Source organism: Littorina saxatilis, linkage group LG2 (genome assembly GCF_037325665.1).
Source record: "Littorina saxatilis isolate snail1 linkage group LG2, US_GU_Lsax_2.0, whole genome shotgun sequence".
In the NCBI taxonomy this organism is placed as follows: domain Eukaryota; kingdom Metazoa; phylum Mollusca; class Gastropoda; order Littorinimorpha; family Littorinidae; genus Littorina; species Littorina saxatilis.
The window spans coordinates 72,505,060-72,521,443 of record NC_090246.1 but is presented as its reverse complement, the minus strand read 5'-3'; the positions used below and the strand labels follow the sequence as shown (position 1 = coordinate 72,521,443).

At 43.1% G+C, this 16,384-nt stretch overlaps 1 protein-coding gene across 1 annotated transcript in view; it reads left to right on the top strand.

Moving 5' to 3' along the window:
• The window catches only part of LOC138959676 (uncharacterized), a 204,976-nt gene that overhangs the window by 184,810 nt on the left and 3,782 nt on the right, over nt 1-16,384 (top strand). The window contains exons 170-182 of the mRNA XM_070331253.1: nt 1,738-1,941; nt 2,495-2,638; nt 3,756-3,877; nt 4,285-4,406; nt 5,679-5,849; nt 6,383-6,597; nt 7,746-7,970; nt 9,292-9,383; nt 9,855-9,953; nt 11,003-11,083; nt 15,142-15,375; nt 15,868-15,967; nt 16,168-16,313. Coding sequence (XP_070187354.1) covers nt 1,738-1,941; nt 2,495-2,638; nt 3,756-3,877; nt 4,285-4,406; nt 5,679-5,849; nt 6,383-6,597; nt 7,746-7,970; nt 9,292-9,383; nt 9,855-9,953; nt 11,003-11,083; nt 15,142-15,375; nt 15,868-15,967; nt 16,168-16,313 — 1,955 coding nt within the window. The remainder of the gene's footprint in view (nt 1-1,737; nt 1,942-2,494; nt 2,639-3,755; nt 3,878-4,284; nt 4,407-5,678; nt 5,850-6,382; nt 6,598-7,745; nt 7,971-9,291; nt 9,384-9,854; nt 9,954-11,002; nt 11,084-15,141; nt 15,376-15,867; nt 15,968-16,167; nt 16,314-16,384) is intronic.

Below are 16,384 nucleotides of genomic sequence, written 5' to 3'. Positions count from 1 at the left end.
GTGGCTTCTGTTGCTTACGTCCAACAGACAAGACTAAAGAGCATAGTGCAGTTTCATGTTGGCATCTTCGCATTTGAAAGCAAGAAAGTGCGTGTACAGTCCATTCCTGACCCAAATTAACCCCCTCTTGATGGGTACACGTGCACCCAAGTTAACAGAGACTGTCATCAGGCCTTTGCGGCTGTGACCTTTGTACCAAGAGCCGGACTGCTCTGTTATCGATTTTGGTGTGGTGAAAATTTGACGATGGTCTGTCCGTACTTTGCAGGTATGACCTGCTGTTGGGACCAAAAATGAGTGTCCGTGTCCACGTTTTGCAGGTGTCCGTTTAAGGGGGGGGCAAATATAGAAGGAAAACACTCCGTGCCGAGCAAATGTGTCCGTACATGTCAGGTGGCCGCTCACGCCAGGGGTCGTACAGTGCAGGGACTGCTGTAATATAATTCTTGTATTCGGTTTTTGTATTGCCGGGAGTTTTTTGTTTTTTTTGTTCACTGATCAAATCTCAATTGTGATAACTTGTTAAGTACAATGAAGTAACTCTGTGTTCATCCATTCAGAGAAAGATAAGATGTATTGATCTTAGTCCGGTCATGATGGCATGCTGTACACAGTGATGTTGCTGTTACCTTCTTCTTCTTGTGCGTTCGTGGGCTGAAACTCCCACGAGGACTGGGTGGCCGAGTGGTAACGCACGTGCGCTCGGAAGCGAGAGGTTGCGAGTTCGACACAGGGTCAGGGCGTTAGCAATTTTCTCCCCCCTTTCCTAACCTAGGTGGTGGGTTCAAGTGCTAGTCTTTCGGATGAGACGAAAAACCGAGGTCCCTTCGTGTACACTACATTGGGGTGTGCACGTTAAAGATCCCACGATTGACAAAAGGGTCTTTCCTGGCAAAATTGTATGGGCATAGATAAAAAATGTCCACCAAAATACCCGTGTGACTTGGAATCAATCAATCAATCAATGAGTCTTATATCGCGCATATTCCGTGGGTACAGTTCTAGGCGCTCTGCAGTGATGCCGTGTGAGATGAAATTTTATACGGCCAGTAGATTGCAGCCATTTCGGCGCATATTTACCTTTCACGGCCTATTATTCCAAGTCACACGGGTATAGGTAGACAATTATTAACTGTGCCTAAGCAATTTTGAATAATAGGCCGTGAAAAGTAGGATATGCGCCGAAATGGCTGCGATCTGCTGGTCGATGTGAATGCGTGATGTATTGTGTAAAAAATTCCATCTCACACGGCATAAATAGATCCCTGCGCCTTGAGTCCGAGTCTGGAGATACGCGCGCGATATAAGACTTCATATAACATAACATAACGTAGACTCGTATTTTTGCACGAGTGGAATTTTACGTGTATGACCGTTTTTACCCCGCCATTTAGGCAGCCGTACGCCGCTTTCGGAGGAAGCATGCTGGGTATTTTCGTGTTTCTATAACCCACCGAACTCTGATATGGATAACATTTTCCGTGCGCACTTGGTCTTGTGCTTGCGTGTACACACGAAGGGGGATAAGCCACAAGCAGGTCTGCACATAAGTTGACCTGTGAGATCGGAAAAATCGCCACACTTAACCCACCAGGCGGCCGCGGCCGGGATTCGAACCCTTGACCTTCCAATTAAGAGGCCGACGACGTCTTATCACCCCCGCCACAGCGCCCGTCGTTGCTGTTACCATTTTTCATCTCTTTTGTCAATGATTACCATGAACTTTTCCTTCCCCAGCTGATAATCCGAGCAGAAGACAGGTCCCCACAACCACGAACAGCGTCTACCACAGTGGAGATTCTAATCGTGCGCAACAACCACCCTCCTCGCTTCATCAACGACCCGTACAATGGTGAGGACCTGAACGGTGCAGACCTAGGTGTCACCATTGTGAATGTGACTGCTGTGGACGATGACAAGGACAACGATTACAATAAAAATGTAAGTTGGCCGAAAAAAAAGTCTACATGTATGTCTAGGATGCGTGTTTTTGTTGTTCTCTTGTCATCATACACACTGCATGATTTTTCTCTCACAGACCGACATAATACATATACATTACCACGCGCACACACATGCGCTCATGCATATTAATTCGCACGCACACACACAGACTGCACACACATAAGCACTCACACGCACTGAAGCATACACACACACACACACACACACACACACACACACACACACACACACACACACACACACACACACACACACACACACTCACTCACTCACTCACTCACTCACAGACACACTCTTGTGCATATGCTCCGCACAACTCTCCCTTTGTTTGCTGGAAGACTTGTTTTGTAAAGTGAAAAACTTGCCAAGCCGGATGAAATACTTGCTCTGTTAGAAATGCCTGCTATGCTGGATGAAATATTTACTCTGGTGGATGAGACACTTTGTCTTTTACATGGAGTACTTTTTCTTTTCATTCAAGAAAACACTTCAAGAACTTAACATTAATTCATATCTGCATTTATTTCAGACGCCGAACGCTCAAATCCGGTTCTCACTGGTGAATCCAGACACCTCCGACGCTCGTTTCTTCCAGATTGACAGCATTGGTCTCATCTCCAGACGCACACGCTACAACCAGTTTACAGAGAACAACCGTGACCAACTTCTCAATGTTTGTATTATTTTTTTCTTACAACTTTGCGTGGAAAGGATTAAAATAAAGATCCAAGATACAGTGGAGCCCCTTCAAAATCTGAGAAAATCAGGTCTTAATTGAAAAGAAGGGAGTCCTAAAATGGAGGAAAATTTACAGAAGTTATGACCAGGAATTGTGGGAAAGCAAGGTCTTAAAAAGGAGGAAGTCTTAAATTGGGGGGTCTTGACCTACTGCAGCACAGCTGGTATCGGCTAAAAAAAACAACCTTGGTCAACATGGCTGGGGTCTTAAAAGGGGGATTCCACTGTAAAACAAGAGGAAAAGAACAAAACTGAGGGGAAATTGTGTGGTTACAAGATTTGACACACAATAAGAGTTTCCATTCACAGTGAATGAATGAATTGTGTTTCTTGTGGTTTAGGTGACAGAGGGGATGTGCTTGCCTTACATTAGATCAGGTAGTTCTAAGATGGAGACACGGAAAAAACAAGACAGTTGTCATCTACACGTGTTGAAGACCGATTCAAACATTTCTTATAATGATGTGCTCACAGCTCTTTGACTGGTTTTAGGACATTATTAGACTTAACTCTCCTTCTCCTACTTTTTCTTTTGCAACTAATTTTTTTAATATAAATCAATTGAGCTGGCATCTTTACATTTTTCTTCTTTTTTGGTGATTCATAAAAAATTCTTTGTCTCCTTAAATCAAACCTTGTCGTCAGCCATTGCATGACAACTTATCTCACATGCACTGCTTCTTTGTCTCTGTATATCTTGTTCTTACACAGTACACAGTTTTCCATCTTGACCTGTCAAGCTGACATACCTCAGATGGTCATTGTTTGCTCTTGGTCAGAGAAGGGATGCTTCCGGATTTTTTCCTGAATTTTTGGAGACGTCCAGGGTCGTTTTTGAGATCGATCTAAATCCGTTGAGAAACTAGTATAACTATAAAGATATGATCGAAAAGAGTAACACATATATGATTTTGACAACTCGAAAGCCTCAGAATGGACGTTTGTTGCACTTCAAATGTTACAAAATCTTCAGCGTCGTGGCCCCCGGCCCCTTATTGATTTGTACTGATTGTTCACAATGTTCAAGTCCTTTCTCTGCTTGGTGTCCACAGTTCATGGTACGAGTGCAGGACTTGGGTTGGCAGCCAAGGGAAGACATCGCAAATGTGAGCATCCTGGTCAGACCTCAGGGTACCACACAGGGAGAACTGGGATTCAACCAGCCGATTTACTAGTAAGTCAAGATACTTGTGTACACACTGCCTGATAGAGAGTGCTTTACTTTAAAAAAAAAGTGCTTTACTTTAAAAAAAAAAGAAGTGCTTTTCTTAGTAAATGTGATGTATTTTATATCTGTAACCGCCCGACACTGCATGGCCATTTTCCTTGTTTTTATAAGGACAGTAAACATTTGAGTCTTGAGTCTACATACTGCTTTACACACTGCTGTACTGCTTTACAGGCTGCTGTAGATAAGGGTAACAAATATTGACTAATCCTTTGTGGAAATGAAAACGAGGATGCTTTTTATGCTTGAGTTTGTCACACTGCACACACGCGCCCTGTTTATATCATTGGCCATAGAGTGCTTTCACTTTTATGCCTGTTCCAACATTGAAGTGCCTGTTTTGTTTCGTGCAGCCTGGCACTGCCCGAAAATCAACCGAAAGACTCAAACGTGGTAACGCTGGAGGTTCACAACCAGGGGGATAGACCGGTGCAGTGTAACTTCATCTCACAGATTCCTGTGGGTCCCGAAGGCCGTAAGTCTTGTTGCTTCATTTATATGATAGTTCATTTCCTGGACACAGTTAAGCCCCTGGAGCAATTTTTTGATTAGTGCTTTTGTGAACAAGAAACAATTAACAAGTGGCTCTATCCCATCTCCCCCATTTCCCCTTTCCCATCTCCCCCCTTTCCCCGTCGCGATATAACCTTGAATGGTTGAAAACGACGTTAAACACCAAATAAAGAAAGAAAGAATGGACACAGTTCATGCTGCTTTAGATTCTGTCTCAGATGTTTTGGATATCTTCCAAAAACTTGTATTTTCATTTTTTTAGCTGCCCCGTTCAAGTATTTTTGTCCATTCATTGTTTCTCATCCACTGGAAAGTTAGAGAATGTTAGTGTCTTAAAAAAACTGGCATTTTTATGTCAAATTGCCGACATGTATAGGGCACGTAATATAAGCGTTCATGTCCCTATTATTACTTGTTTTACTACTGTACCATGTCTAACTGAATAAAAGCTTGTTTAAAGCAAATTGCTGACCCCCACTCCCCCACCCCTCAGCCTGCATCTTACCATTTTATATCTTCATGCAAATGTGAGCCTGCATGGGAAAACCAGGCTAAATGGGAAAATGTTTACTTTTTGAAATGATATGAAACTTCAGACTCTGACAAATATTTTACAAAAAACAGAATTGATCTAACTGATAGTTTTTCACAGTGCTGTTTTAAAATATGTGTTATTTAGTATAAATATAATTTAAACACTTGTTTTACTGTGCCTGTGGCTGGTGGGTACCACCAGTCACAACCCCTCGGTCTGCATGCTTTTTATGGTGCATTTTTGTCTTAAATTGTGAGCTGATGTCAGGTATGTTTGACTGACCAGCAGTGGACCGCTCACTTGGCTTTTTACTTGCGCCCGCGTCGCAGCAGCGCTCTTCACTAGCTCTTGGCAGCAGCGCTCTTCACTAGCTCTACGCTTGGACTTTGTGCAAGAATGGAATCCAGCGGAGACCCTTTTCGCTTCGACAAGTGGCCTGCGCAGCTCCCCAGCACGGTGGCGGAGGAACTTTCTAAAGAGGGCTTATTTATTGGATGATCAATAAAGCGATTTAGCAGTAAATCTGAAGGTTGATCATTTTATCCCTTCTGACCTATTTCCATTGTAGGCGAAAATAGCTCGCTGCGTCTTTAGCTGGGTTTTCCCATGCAGGCTCACAAAGGTTTGCTGGTACTTTTGTTCCTGTGTCCGTGGAGGTGCTGAGCTGCAGACATAAAATGACTGCCTGTGTTCTTTCAGCATTCTTTACAATCACAAAACCCCTGGGTAGAAAGGACTGCATAGTCACACTGATCAGGAACCTTAACCGCGAGCAGTTCGATCGACACACGCTGGAGGTCGGGGTCGCCTTTGAGCCCACTTCGAGCCGCAAGAAACGACAGGCTACCAACGCCACTACCTATATCTTCAGTGAGTTTTCTTTCTTCATGGGTGGGATTCTTCCGGTATATGCCAGAAATCCGGATTCGTAATGTCTGTGGTGACGGTTTTTTGGTTGTTAATTATACAAACCTTTCAGCGTCTTTTCAGGATTCATAACATTTTTCAGTCCCACTCATGTTTCTTGCTGACGCGACTGGTCGCTCTACACACATGCATACACATACAGACAGGCACACACATTCACTGATCTAGGCAGTGGTCTGTGAAACTTTTGAAAACAGTCCTATTTTCTCGTTCTGTTTTCATAATGATCCGTACTTCAATATATGTTTATGCACCCCTGTTTGTGTTTTTATATTTGTGAGTGTCTGTCCACCTGTCTGCTTATCTGTATGCAGGGTGTGTGTGTGTGTGTGTGTCTGTCTGTCTGTCTGTCTGTCTGTCTGTGTCCGTGTGTGTCTGCCTGTGTCTCGCGGTATATAATTTAATCAGTAGAGTTGTGCCAAAGAAGTGGGCCCGCTTGTACATTCTTTCATCACTGCTCCCATTTTGCCCAACAGATGTTGTTCCTCGGACGACGGTCATCATTGACGTGCTGGACGTGAACGACAACGGACCGACGTGGCAATATCCTACCATGCCAGACCAGCAGCAATCTCTGCCTGAAGGCAGTCGCAACATGTACATTGGTGCCATCGCCATCGAGTCCAAGCCTGATAGTCCCGTACTGATGCCCCAGACCGACGCCAACAAACTCTTCCCTGGATCAGTGTTTGTAAGTGTTTTGTGTCTCAGGTCGGTCTGTGGGGGTGGGGGTGGGATTAGTTGGCAGTGGTGCAGAAAGTTTTGGTGGTAATCGCTGCTCGTACTTTGGTGTTGATGTTTGTGTTTGCCTGGGCATGTATATTTGTGTGTGTGTGTGGGTGGGTGGGTGTGGGTGCATGTGTGTGTGTGTGTGTGTGTTTGTTCCAATGCATGATAAGCTGTTCATAGTGCATGTGTCTGCATGCGTCTATGGAAGTGTGTGAATTTTTTCCCCACCTATTTTTCCCTTTTTGACTCACATGCGAAGTAAAAGTGAGTCTATGTACTCACCCGAGTCGTCCGTCCGTCCGTCCGGACGTCCGGAAAACTTTAACATTGGATATTTCTTGGACACTATTCAGTCTATCAGTACCAAATTTGGCAAGATGGTGTATGATGACAAGGCCCCAAAAAACATACATAGCATCTTGACCTTGCTTTAAGGTCAAGGTCGCAGGGGCCATAAATGTTGCCTAAAAAACAGCTATTTTTCACATTTTCTCTGAAGTTTTTGAGATTCAATACCTCACCTATATATGATATATAGGGCAAAGTAAGCCCCATCTTTTGATACCAGTTTGGTTTACCTTGCTTCAAGGTCAAGGTCACAGGAGCTCTTCAAAGTTGGATTGTATACATATTTTGAAGTGACCTTGACTCTGAACTATGGAAGATAACTGTTTCAAACTTAAAAATTATGTGGGGCACATGTTATGCTTTCATCATGAGACACATTCGGTCACATATGATCATGGTCAAGGTCACTTTGACCCTTATGAAATGTGACCAAAATAAGGTAGTGAACCACTAAAAGTGACCATATCTCATGGTAGAAAGAGCCAATAAGCACCATTGTACTTCCTATGTCTTGAATTAACAGCTTTGTGTTGCATGACCTTGGATGACCTTGACCTTGGGTCAAGGTCACATGTATTTTGGTAGGAAAAATGTGTAAAGCAGTTCTTAGTGTATGATGTCATTGCTGTCAAGGTCAAGCATGTGAGTCGTATGGGCTTTGCCCTTCTTGTCTGTCTTGCAACAACCACTGTGATACTATTCAAGTAGTTCCTCGCAATTCACACAGCAAACTGTTAACCTCTACATACATAACTTGTACAGGCTACCGACCCCGACCTGGGTGAGAACGGTACAGTGGAGTACTTCGAGAAGATTACCACTTCTGCAACTCCTCCCCCGTTCAACGTGGACCTGAAGACTGGACTGCTCTACGCTACCGAGGAGTTTTCCGAGGACTTCATGTCACCTAGTGTGCGCCAGTACCGCTTTGACATCACAGCCCGTGACATGGGCGCCCCACCTAAGGGTTCTGACACTCTTGTCATCGTAAGTTTTTTTTCTGTCATGTGTTTTTGTTATATTTAGTCAAGTTTTGACTAAATATTTTAACATCGAGGGGGAATCGAAACGAGGGTCGTGGTGTATGTGCGTGCGTGTGTGTGTGTGTGTGTGTGTGTGTGTGTGTGTGTGTGTGTGTGTGTGTGTGTGTGTGTGTGTGTGTAGAGCGATTCAGACTAAACTACTGGACCGATCTTTATGAAATTTGACATGAGAGTTCCTGGGTATGAAATCCCCGAACGTTTTTTTCATTTTTTTGATAAATGTCTTTGATGACGTCATATCCGGCTTTTCGTGAAAGTTGAGGCGGCACTGTCACGCCCTCATTTTTCAACCAAATTGGTTGAAATTTTGGTCAAGTAATCTTCGACGAAGCCTGGACTTCGGTATTGCATTTCAGCTTGGTGGCTTAAAAATTAATTAATGACTTTGGTCATTAAAAATCTGAAAATTGTAAAAAAAAATAAAAATTTATAAAACGATCCCAATTTACTTTTATCTTATTCTCCATCATTTGCTGATTCCAAAAACATATAAATATGTTATATTCGGATTAAAAACAAGCTCTGAAAATTAAATATATAAAAATTATTATCAAAATTAAATTGTCCAAATCAATTTAAAAACACTTTCATCTTATTCCTTGTCGGTTCCTGATTCAAAAAACATATAGATGTGATATGTTTGGATTAAAAACACGCTCAGAAAGTTAAAACAAAGAGAGGTACAGAAAAGCGTGCTATTCTTCTTAGCGCAACTACTACCCCGCTCTTCTTGTCAATTTCACTGCCTTTGCCATGAGCGGTGGACTGACGATGCTACGAGTATACGGTCTTGCTGAAAAATGGCAGCTACTTGACTAAATATGGTATTTTCGCCTTACGCGACTTGTTTTCTTTATGTTTGTATGTTGGCGTTCGATGTGACATTTGACCGTTATTGTGTGTGCGCGTGTGCTAGTCTGTGAGTGTGTGTGTGTGTGTGTTCATTTGTGTGTATTTTATGTGTGTATGTTTACGTGTTGAGTGTGTGTGAGAGTGTGTGGTGGTGTGAGTCTACCTGTCTGTCTGTCTGTCTGTCTCTCTTACAGTCTTATAGTTTCATACACAAGCTAAATTTGCTCCTAGTGAAGATGTTTATTTTATTAAAAGTAATTGAAATTTTTTTAGTTAAGGTAATTGTTTGGGATGAATTTTTGTTTAAAGTTAACTTTTCCTGCACAGGTTATTTCATGAGTTTGTATTTTTTCGTCTGAGCAAGCTGACTGATTGTAGTTAGTTTTAATGAAACATGTGTGATTTCTCCACAGATCAACGTCATTGAAGAGGTGAATCGTTTTGTGATGCCGGTGAACGACATGACCCGTGCTGAAGTGTTGCAGAGACTTCCAGTTATCACAGAGTAAGTTAGAGTGCAAACTGTTGGTGAGAAAAACAGTATTGGGATGTGTCAGGGTGTGTTTGTGTGTGTGTGTGTGTGTGTGTGTGTGTGTGTGTGTGTGTGTGTGTGTGTGTGTGCGTGTTTGCAAGCATGCAGTCTCATGTGTGTAGGTGTGTTTGTGTATGTGTGTGTGTGTTTGCAGGCATGCAATCTGGTGTGTGTGGGTGTGTGTGTGTGTGCATGTGCGTGCTAGTCTGTTCGTGTGTGTTTTTGTGTGTTTTTGTGTGTTTGTGTGTATGTTATGTGTGTATGTTTACATGCATGGACTTTTGTGTTTAGATGTGAGTGTGTGTGTGTGTGTGTGTGTGTGTGCGTGCGTGCGTGCGTGTAACACCAAAGGACTTATATGTGTGTTCATATTTTGTGTTTGTGTGTGTGTGTTTTGCAAGTGGATTACATTGTTAAATGACAAATGCACATTGCTGTCTACAGGACGCTTCAGGATGAGACCGGCTATGTGATAATTGTGGAGACGGTGGAAGGAAAGCGAGAACAGATCACCGAGAACAACATCATAACCAATATACTGTCGTAAGTGCACTCTGTCAGTCCGGAGTCTTGGTTGCCGGTCCTCTCTCGCTCGCTCGCTCTCTCTCTCGCTCTCTCTCTCTCTCTCTCGCTCTCTCTCTCTCTCTCTCTCTCTCTCTCTCTCTCTCTCTCTCTCTCTCCCTGTGTGCAGCCTGGAATCACTCTCCCCCCTCACTCTCTCACTCTCTCTCTTTCTCTGCAGCTGTTCTCTCTGCCTCTCTCTCTCCCTCTCTCTCTCACTGCAGCTGTCGCTCTCTCTCTGTCTGTTTGTCTGTCTCTCTCTCCCTCGCTTCTTCTCTCTCTCTCTGCACCCATCACTCCCTGTCTCTGTCTCTCGCTCACTCTCCCCCCCCCCCCCCCCTCTATCTCTTCTTGTGTGCAGTCATCACTCTCCTCCGTCACTCTCTATCTTTCCCTCTCTTTCTGTGCAGCTGTCTGTCTCTCTTTCTCCCTCTCTCTCTCCCTCTCTCTGTCTCACTACAGCTGTTGCTCTCTCTCTTTCTCTCTAGCTCTGTCTGTCTGTCTGTCTGTTTGTCTCTCTCTCTCTCCCTCGCTTCCTCTCTCTTTCTCTGCAGCCATCACTTTCTGTCTGTCTCTCTCTCTCTGTCTTACTCTGTCGGTCTGTCTATCTGTCTCTCTCTCTCTTTGTCTCTGCCCTCTCTCTCTCTCTGCTCTCTCTCTCTCTCTCTCTCTCTCGTTTAGGTTTCTTGCTTGGATGCCTTCTGTTTATTACATTTTTCTGTGGCTCCTATTTTTTTCTCCAAAGCATGTAATATTTTAAAGTGCATGTTTGTGAGTGCATGTGTGTATATGTATGTGTATTTGTATGTTTGTGTGTGTGTGTGTGTGTGTGTGTGTGTGCATGCATGTGTATGTGTGTGCATGCATGTGTATGTGTGTGTGTGTGTGTGTGTGTGTGTTTACTTAGCCAGCTCAATGTTGGGAAGTAATGAAGATAAAACACATACTGTTGCTAAAGGTTAGAGAGTACTTAATTTGTAGGAATCAAAGAAAGGACCTGTATCAAAAGTTTTGTGTTGTTTGTCTTTCAGCACGGACATCATCTTTGTGGCTGGGTATCCCAACACTACCTACAGACTGCTCAACGCCACAAGCAAGGAAGCTCAGGACTTGTGAGTAATCTCTGTTTTTTGTGTCTGTTTTCTGTTAGCCTAATACTGTCATGTGTCTATGTGGCTTCTTGACTGTAGCTAAGATGTTGAGGTGATCATGAGTGGCTGACCTGGATGGGGGCAGTGGCCTAGTGGATAAGACGCTGGCTTCCCAAGTGGAAGGTTGTGGGTTCGAATCCTGGCCACGCCTAGTGGGTTAAAGTTGGAGATTTGGGTTTCCCAGCTCAACTTATGTGCAGACCTGCTGGTGCCTTATCCCCCTTCGTGTGTACACGCAAGTACAAGACCAAGTGCACACGAAAAAGATCCTGTAATCTATGTCAGAGTTCCGTGGGTTATAGAAACTTGAAAATACCAAGCATGCATCCCCAAATAAAGGAGTATGGTTGCCTGAATGGCGGAGTAATAACGGTCATACACATAAAAGCTGTGGGAGTTTGGAAGAAGAAGTGGCTGACCAACACTTGACCATTGAAGGCCTCTCTTCAGTGAAACCTGTCCTATGATCTCTTTTCAGACCTTTCTTTCTGCCCTACTCTAAGAAAACTGTCTGGCGATTTGTATCCAGAGAGTCTTTTTTTTAAGACCTATTTTGTTGAGGTTGTGAAATGGAGGGTCACTGTGACAGTCTCTTGCTTCAGTCTTTTTGTTTTAAATGGCGGGGTAAAAAACGGTCATACACGTAAAATTCCACTCGTTCAAAAAACACGAGTGTACGTGAGAGTTTCAGCCCACGAACGCAGAAGAAGAAGAAGAAGTCTTTTTGTTTTGTTTTCAGTGATCCATTGTTTTCTGTTCCTTTGTCATTTTCTGTGGCCAGTCTTGTCAGAGCTATGTTGATTACTGGTGTTTTAATGTAGGTTTAGGTCATTAGGTTTTGTTTCAGCAAACAAGTGAAAAATTGTTGCTAGAGCGTTAAAGGAAAGCTACATTGTGGACATGATCTGAGCGTTAGAGGAAAGCTACATAGTGACATGATCTGCTTGAGAGCAGGCCTCTTTATAAAGCAACATTGCATCTCTGTCCTCTTCACAAAAACAATTGAACAAGTGCATTGAGGGTGAAATGTTCAATAAATTCAAGTGCAAAACTTGAATCAAAGCTTACATTTAAACACAGGTAATCAACATTAGTTCAGACACTGAATGAGCACAGACTAAGATAAAGGAACAGAGAAAAAGTGAAGAAAGAAAGACTTGAGGCAAGAGTTTGTAACAGTGAACATTATAGCTTCAAGACCTTAAGCAAACATTTCTTAGAAGAGAGAAAGCTCGCTGGGGGTTAAATTACAGACATTTAACTTCGAACATCACAGACATTTTTTTCTCAAAAGAGAGGCTTGTAAAGAGGTTCACATGACTGTCATCATTTGTGAAAGCTTGACAGCGCAGTAGAGGCAGGTGCTAAGTCATTCCAAACAGAGAAGGACCAGGGGGGGAGTGAGCGCCTGACGAGGGGTCTCTCTTTGCGTTTAGTTGCCACATAGCGGAGCCAGCGGTCAGGGGACCAAAGGGAGGGGTCAGGGGGGGCCTGATCCTGTTGACTTAGCCTGCCGTCATGTGTTGACACAGGGAGGTGCTTAGCTGCTACCCCTCTCTGTCAGCTACACTGTGTCTTTTCTCTCTGTCTCTGTCCCTCTGTATAAGCTGTGTACAGGTTTAAAGTGAGAGAGGGTATGTGTGTGTGTGTGTGTGTTAAATTTGCATGCTTACACATCTTTGCACTTTTCCATGTTGCTTCTTTCAGACACACATGCACGCACGGACACACACACCATCTCTCCCCACACACACATACACACACACACTATCTCTCACCCCCCTCCCACCCACACACACACACACCATCTCTCCCCACACACACATACACACCTTCCTCTCTTTCTGATGGCTCTGACATTCAGCTTCATGATTCAAAGGGCATAAAAACCTAAGGCTCATCCGTAACCTTTCGTCCCTGATCTCTTCTTTTTGTCTGCCCACCCCCCTCCAACCTCTCCGCCACCCCCCAACTTGCTGTTAGTTCACTTTTAGTCCAGAATTAAACTCCAGTTCCTAATTGATAACTTATTTTCACCGGTTCTAAATTTCATGAAAGGCTGTACACACTTCTTTAAGTCCACCCTCACCTTCCCCCTGTCCCACCTGTATGTCACCCTCAGCCAACCTCACTCCTTTTCCCCCCAACTCACTCATTACCTCCCTTCTTTCCAAATGCTGCACCTTAGTTTTCTCTCTTTGCCACTTTGCAGCTGAGGGTGAAAACTTCAGTTTTGAACCCATCTTGGTTAGAAACGTGCTGGTGGGTTTGTTGGTGTGGCTTGTGCTTCTCTGTGTTTTAAATCGCATAGGTCTATTGTTTGAAGATAGATACTGTGTGTGTTGTGTTGGTTGGGTGTGTGTTTCTTGGCTGGATTTTTCCGGTACTTTTCAATTTATTTCACAAAATGGTAAGAGTTTTTGTTGTTTGTTTATTTGTTTTTAAACAATTTAAGTAGACTTTAGACAAATTCGCCACCATGACACACAGGCGTGTGTGATTAATACATGTATTGAACCTAATCTTCCCTGGCTTATGTGAGTTTCTATTACAGTATTCAATGTGGTTGTGAAATATTTGTTTAATTTTGTTTTTTGTTTGACCTTTTACGGACGAAGAAGTGTGCTGCATAAGCTGAAGGGAAGGTTAATTCCCTGTATGATACTGTTATTTCATAATGCTAGGCATAACTTGATACTCCAAAAGAACTATCATGCTTAATTTTTTGGTTATTCCTTGCCCTTTTTGTGGATTGTTTATGGTTTTGACAAGTTGAAACAAGATCAGGATGTGAACGCCATGCATCCTTACATTTCACATGGGAGTGTCTTCATTCCAACTGAAGTTTACTTGATCAGTTTTGCCATTGCAGTGAAAACTCAGTTTTAAGACCAGTCTCTCATTTTTGAGATAACCCTCTGTTTAAGACAGACCTTCCTATGTTATCTTCTTCTTCTTCTGCGTTCGTGGGCTGAAACTCCCACGTACACTCGTGTTTTTTGCACGAGTGGAATTTTACGTGTATGACCGTTTTTTACCCCGCCATTTAAGCAGCCATACGCCGTTTTCGGAGGAAGCATGCTGGGTATTTTTGTGTTTCTATAACCCACCGAACTCTGACATGGATTACAGGATCTTTTTCGTGCGCACTTGGTCTTGTGCTTGCGTGAACACACGGGGGTGTTCGGACACCGAGGAGAGTCTGCACACAAAGTTGACTCTGAGAAATAAATCTCTCGCCGAACGTGGGGACGAACTCACGCTGACAGCGGCCAACTGGATACAAATCCAGCGCACTACCGACTGAGCTACATCCCCGCCCTGAGATATGTTATAAGACCTCCCTTTGTTAAGACCTATTTGTTGTATGACCTCCATTTGTTTTAAGACCTCCATTTGTTTTAAGACCTCCATTTGTTGTATGACCTCCATTTGTTGTATGACCTCCATTTGTTTTAAGACCTCCATTTGTTGTATGACCTCCATTTGTTGTATGACCTCCATTTGTTTTAAGACCTCCATTTGTTGTATGACCTCCATTTGTTGTATGACCTCCATTTGTTGTATGACCTCCATTTGTTGTATGACCTCCATTTGTTTTAAGACCTCCAATTGTTGTATGACCTCCATTTGTTGTATGACCTCCTTTTGTTTTAAGACCTCCATTTGTTGTATGACCTCCATTTGTTGTATTACCTCCATTTGTTGTATGACCTCCATTTGTTTTAAGACCTCCATTTGTTTTAAAACCTCACTTTGTTTTGTGATCATCCTCTGTTTTAAGATTTTGATTCCCAAGATTTGTTGTTACTCATAGAGTTTATAATTTACTTCCATAATTCAAGACTCCCTTTTTTAAAGACCTCTTGGGATTTTTTTAGGTCTTGAAGAAAGGTTTCACTGTACCACAGACTGAATTGAAGTTCTTCTTTTTCTCATTCGTCAGATAACTGAAGTTCACTTCATCACTTTTGCAACCGACTCACTCACGTATGTCTCTCTCTGTTTTCTGCGTGCAGCATTTTGGCCACCAACAAGCAGAATAGGATCACGACAGCTGTGGGTAATAACATTGAGAGAGAGATCGGCAGCATCCGTTTGCCGTACGAACAGAAAACAGTAACGCGCACCATGCTGACCAAGTCGTACATCTGGTGGATGGATGACCCGTGGGCAGCACTCGTCGCCCTGGCTGCCATCATCATCCTCCTCTGCATCGTCGGCATCATCGTCATCATCTTCACCTACTCCAGGTAAGGCCGGGAGAAGGGAAGGTAGCTTGCAGGACACTTTTGTTATATATTTTTTATTTAATTTTTTTTTATTTTGGTGTCAGATTTTGAAGGATTGATGCTTGCTATGAGACTTTGGTGTTGATTAAATCAGGAGACTCAGTTTTTGATGAAATCAGGTCAGAAGGCACCCACCCAACTGTGGCTTTTTATACCCAGGTGGTAAGATTTTGATGCGGTAGGTAAGAGCACACTGTTGAATAAGGTATTCACATGCAGGCAATTTGAATCGATTCTTGAGAATACAGCACTCTGATTTAACACCTGCACTGATATGACAGCTGTTGAAAAAAGAAGAAAGTGTAGGCCCAGTGTGGTGTTGAAAGTCTTGACATTTATTTCGAAGAGAGTGATTTGTTTTGGTTTATTCCTGTCTCAAACTTTTAGCTTCATCACAGGAATAGCTGTTAGATTGATTGATCGAGTTCTGGACCAATTTCTTGTTTTTTCCAGATACATGAAGTTCATCAACCAGTATCGCATTTACCAGAGTTCCTATGACAACCCAGAATTTGTGGAACCACCAAGCTTCCTGAGAGAGTATGAAACACAGGTGAGGACAATTCATGTTCTTTATCGTAATATTACACTGTCGGTGTGTGTCTGTGTGTACAGTTTCAATGTCTGAACGTTTCATAAAATGTGCGAGTGTCTGTATGTGGTCATCTGTACCCATGCACTTTTCTGAGCTTGACTTAGTTTCTGAAAACCTGTTTATCTCTCAAACACAACCCCTTTTTTCTGCTCTTCCAGAGTCTGAACATGTACGTGCCACCAGACGAGGCCATCCACAGTTACGGAGAGGTGGGCCTGCGACTGCAGGGTGACGGACTGGTGGATGTTCAACACACGTCACATGATCCTGGTGTGGCAGCAGCTGTCAACCCTGTCTACCAGAGGTCAGTAACAGGAAATTTTGTTGCTATGAAAATGGAAGTTCTTCCAAAATGCTGTTCTTTGTAAATGTTGA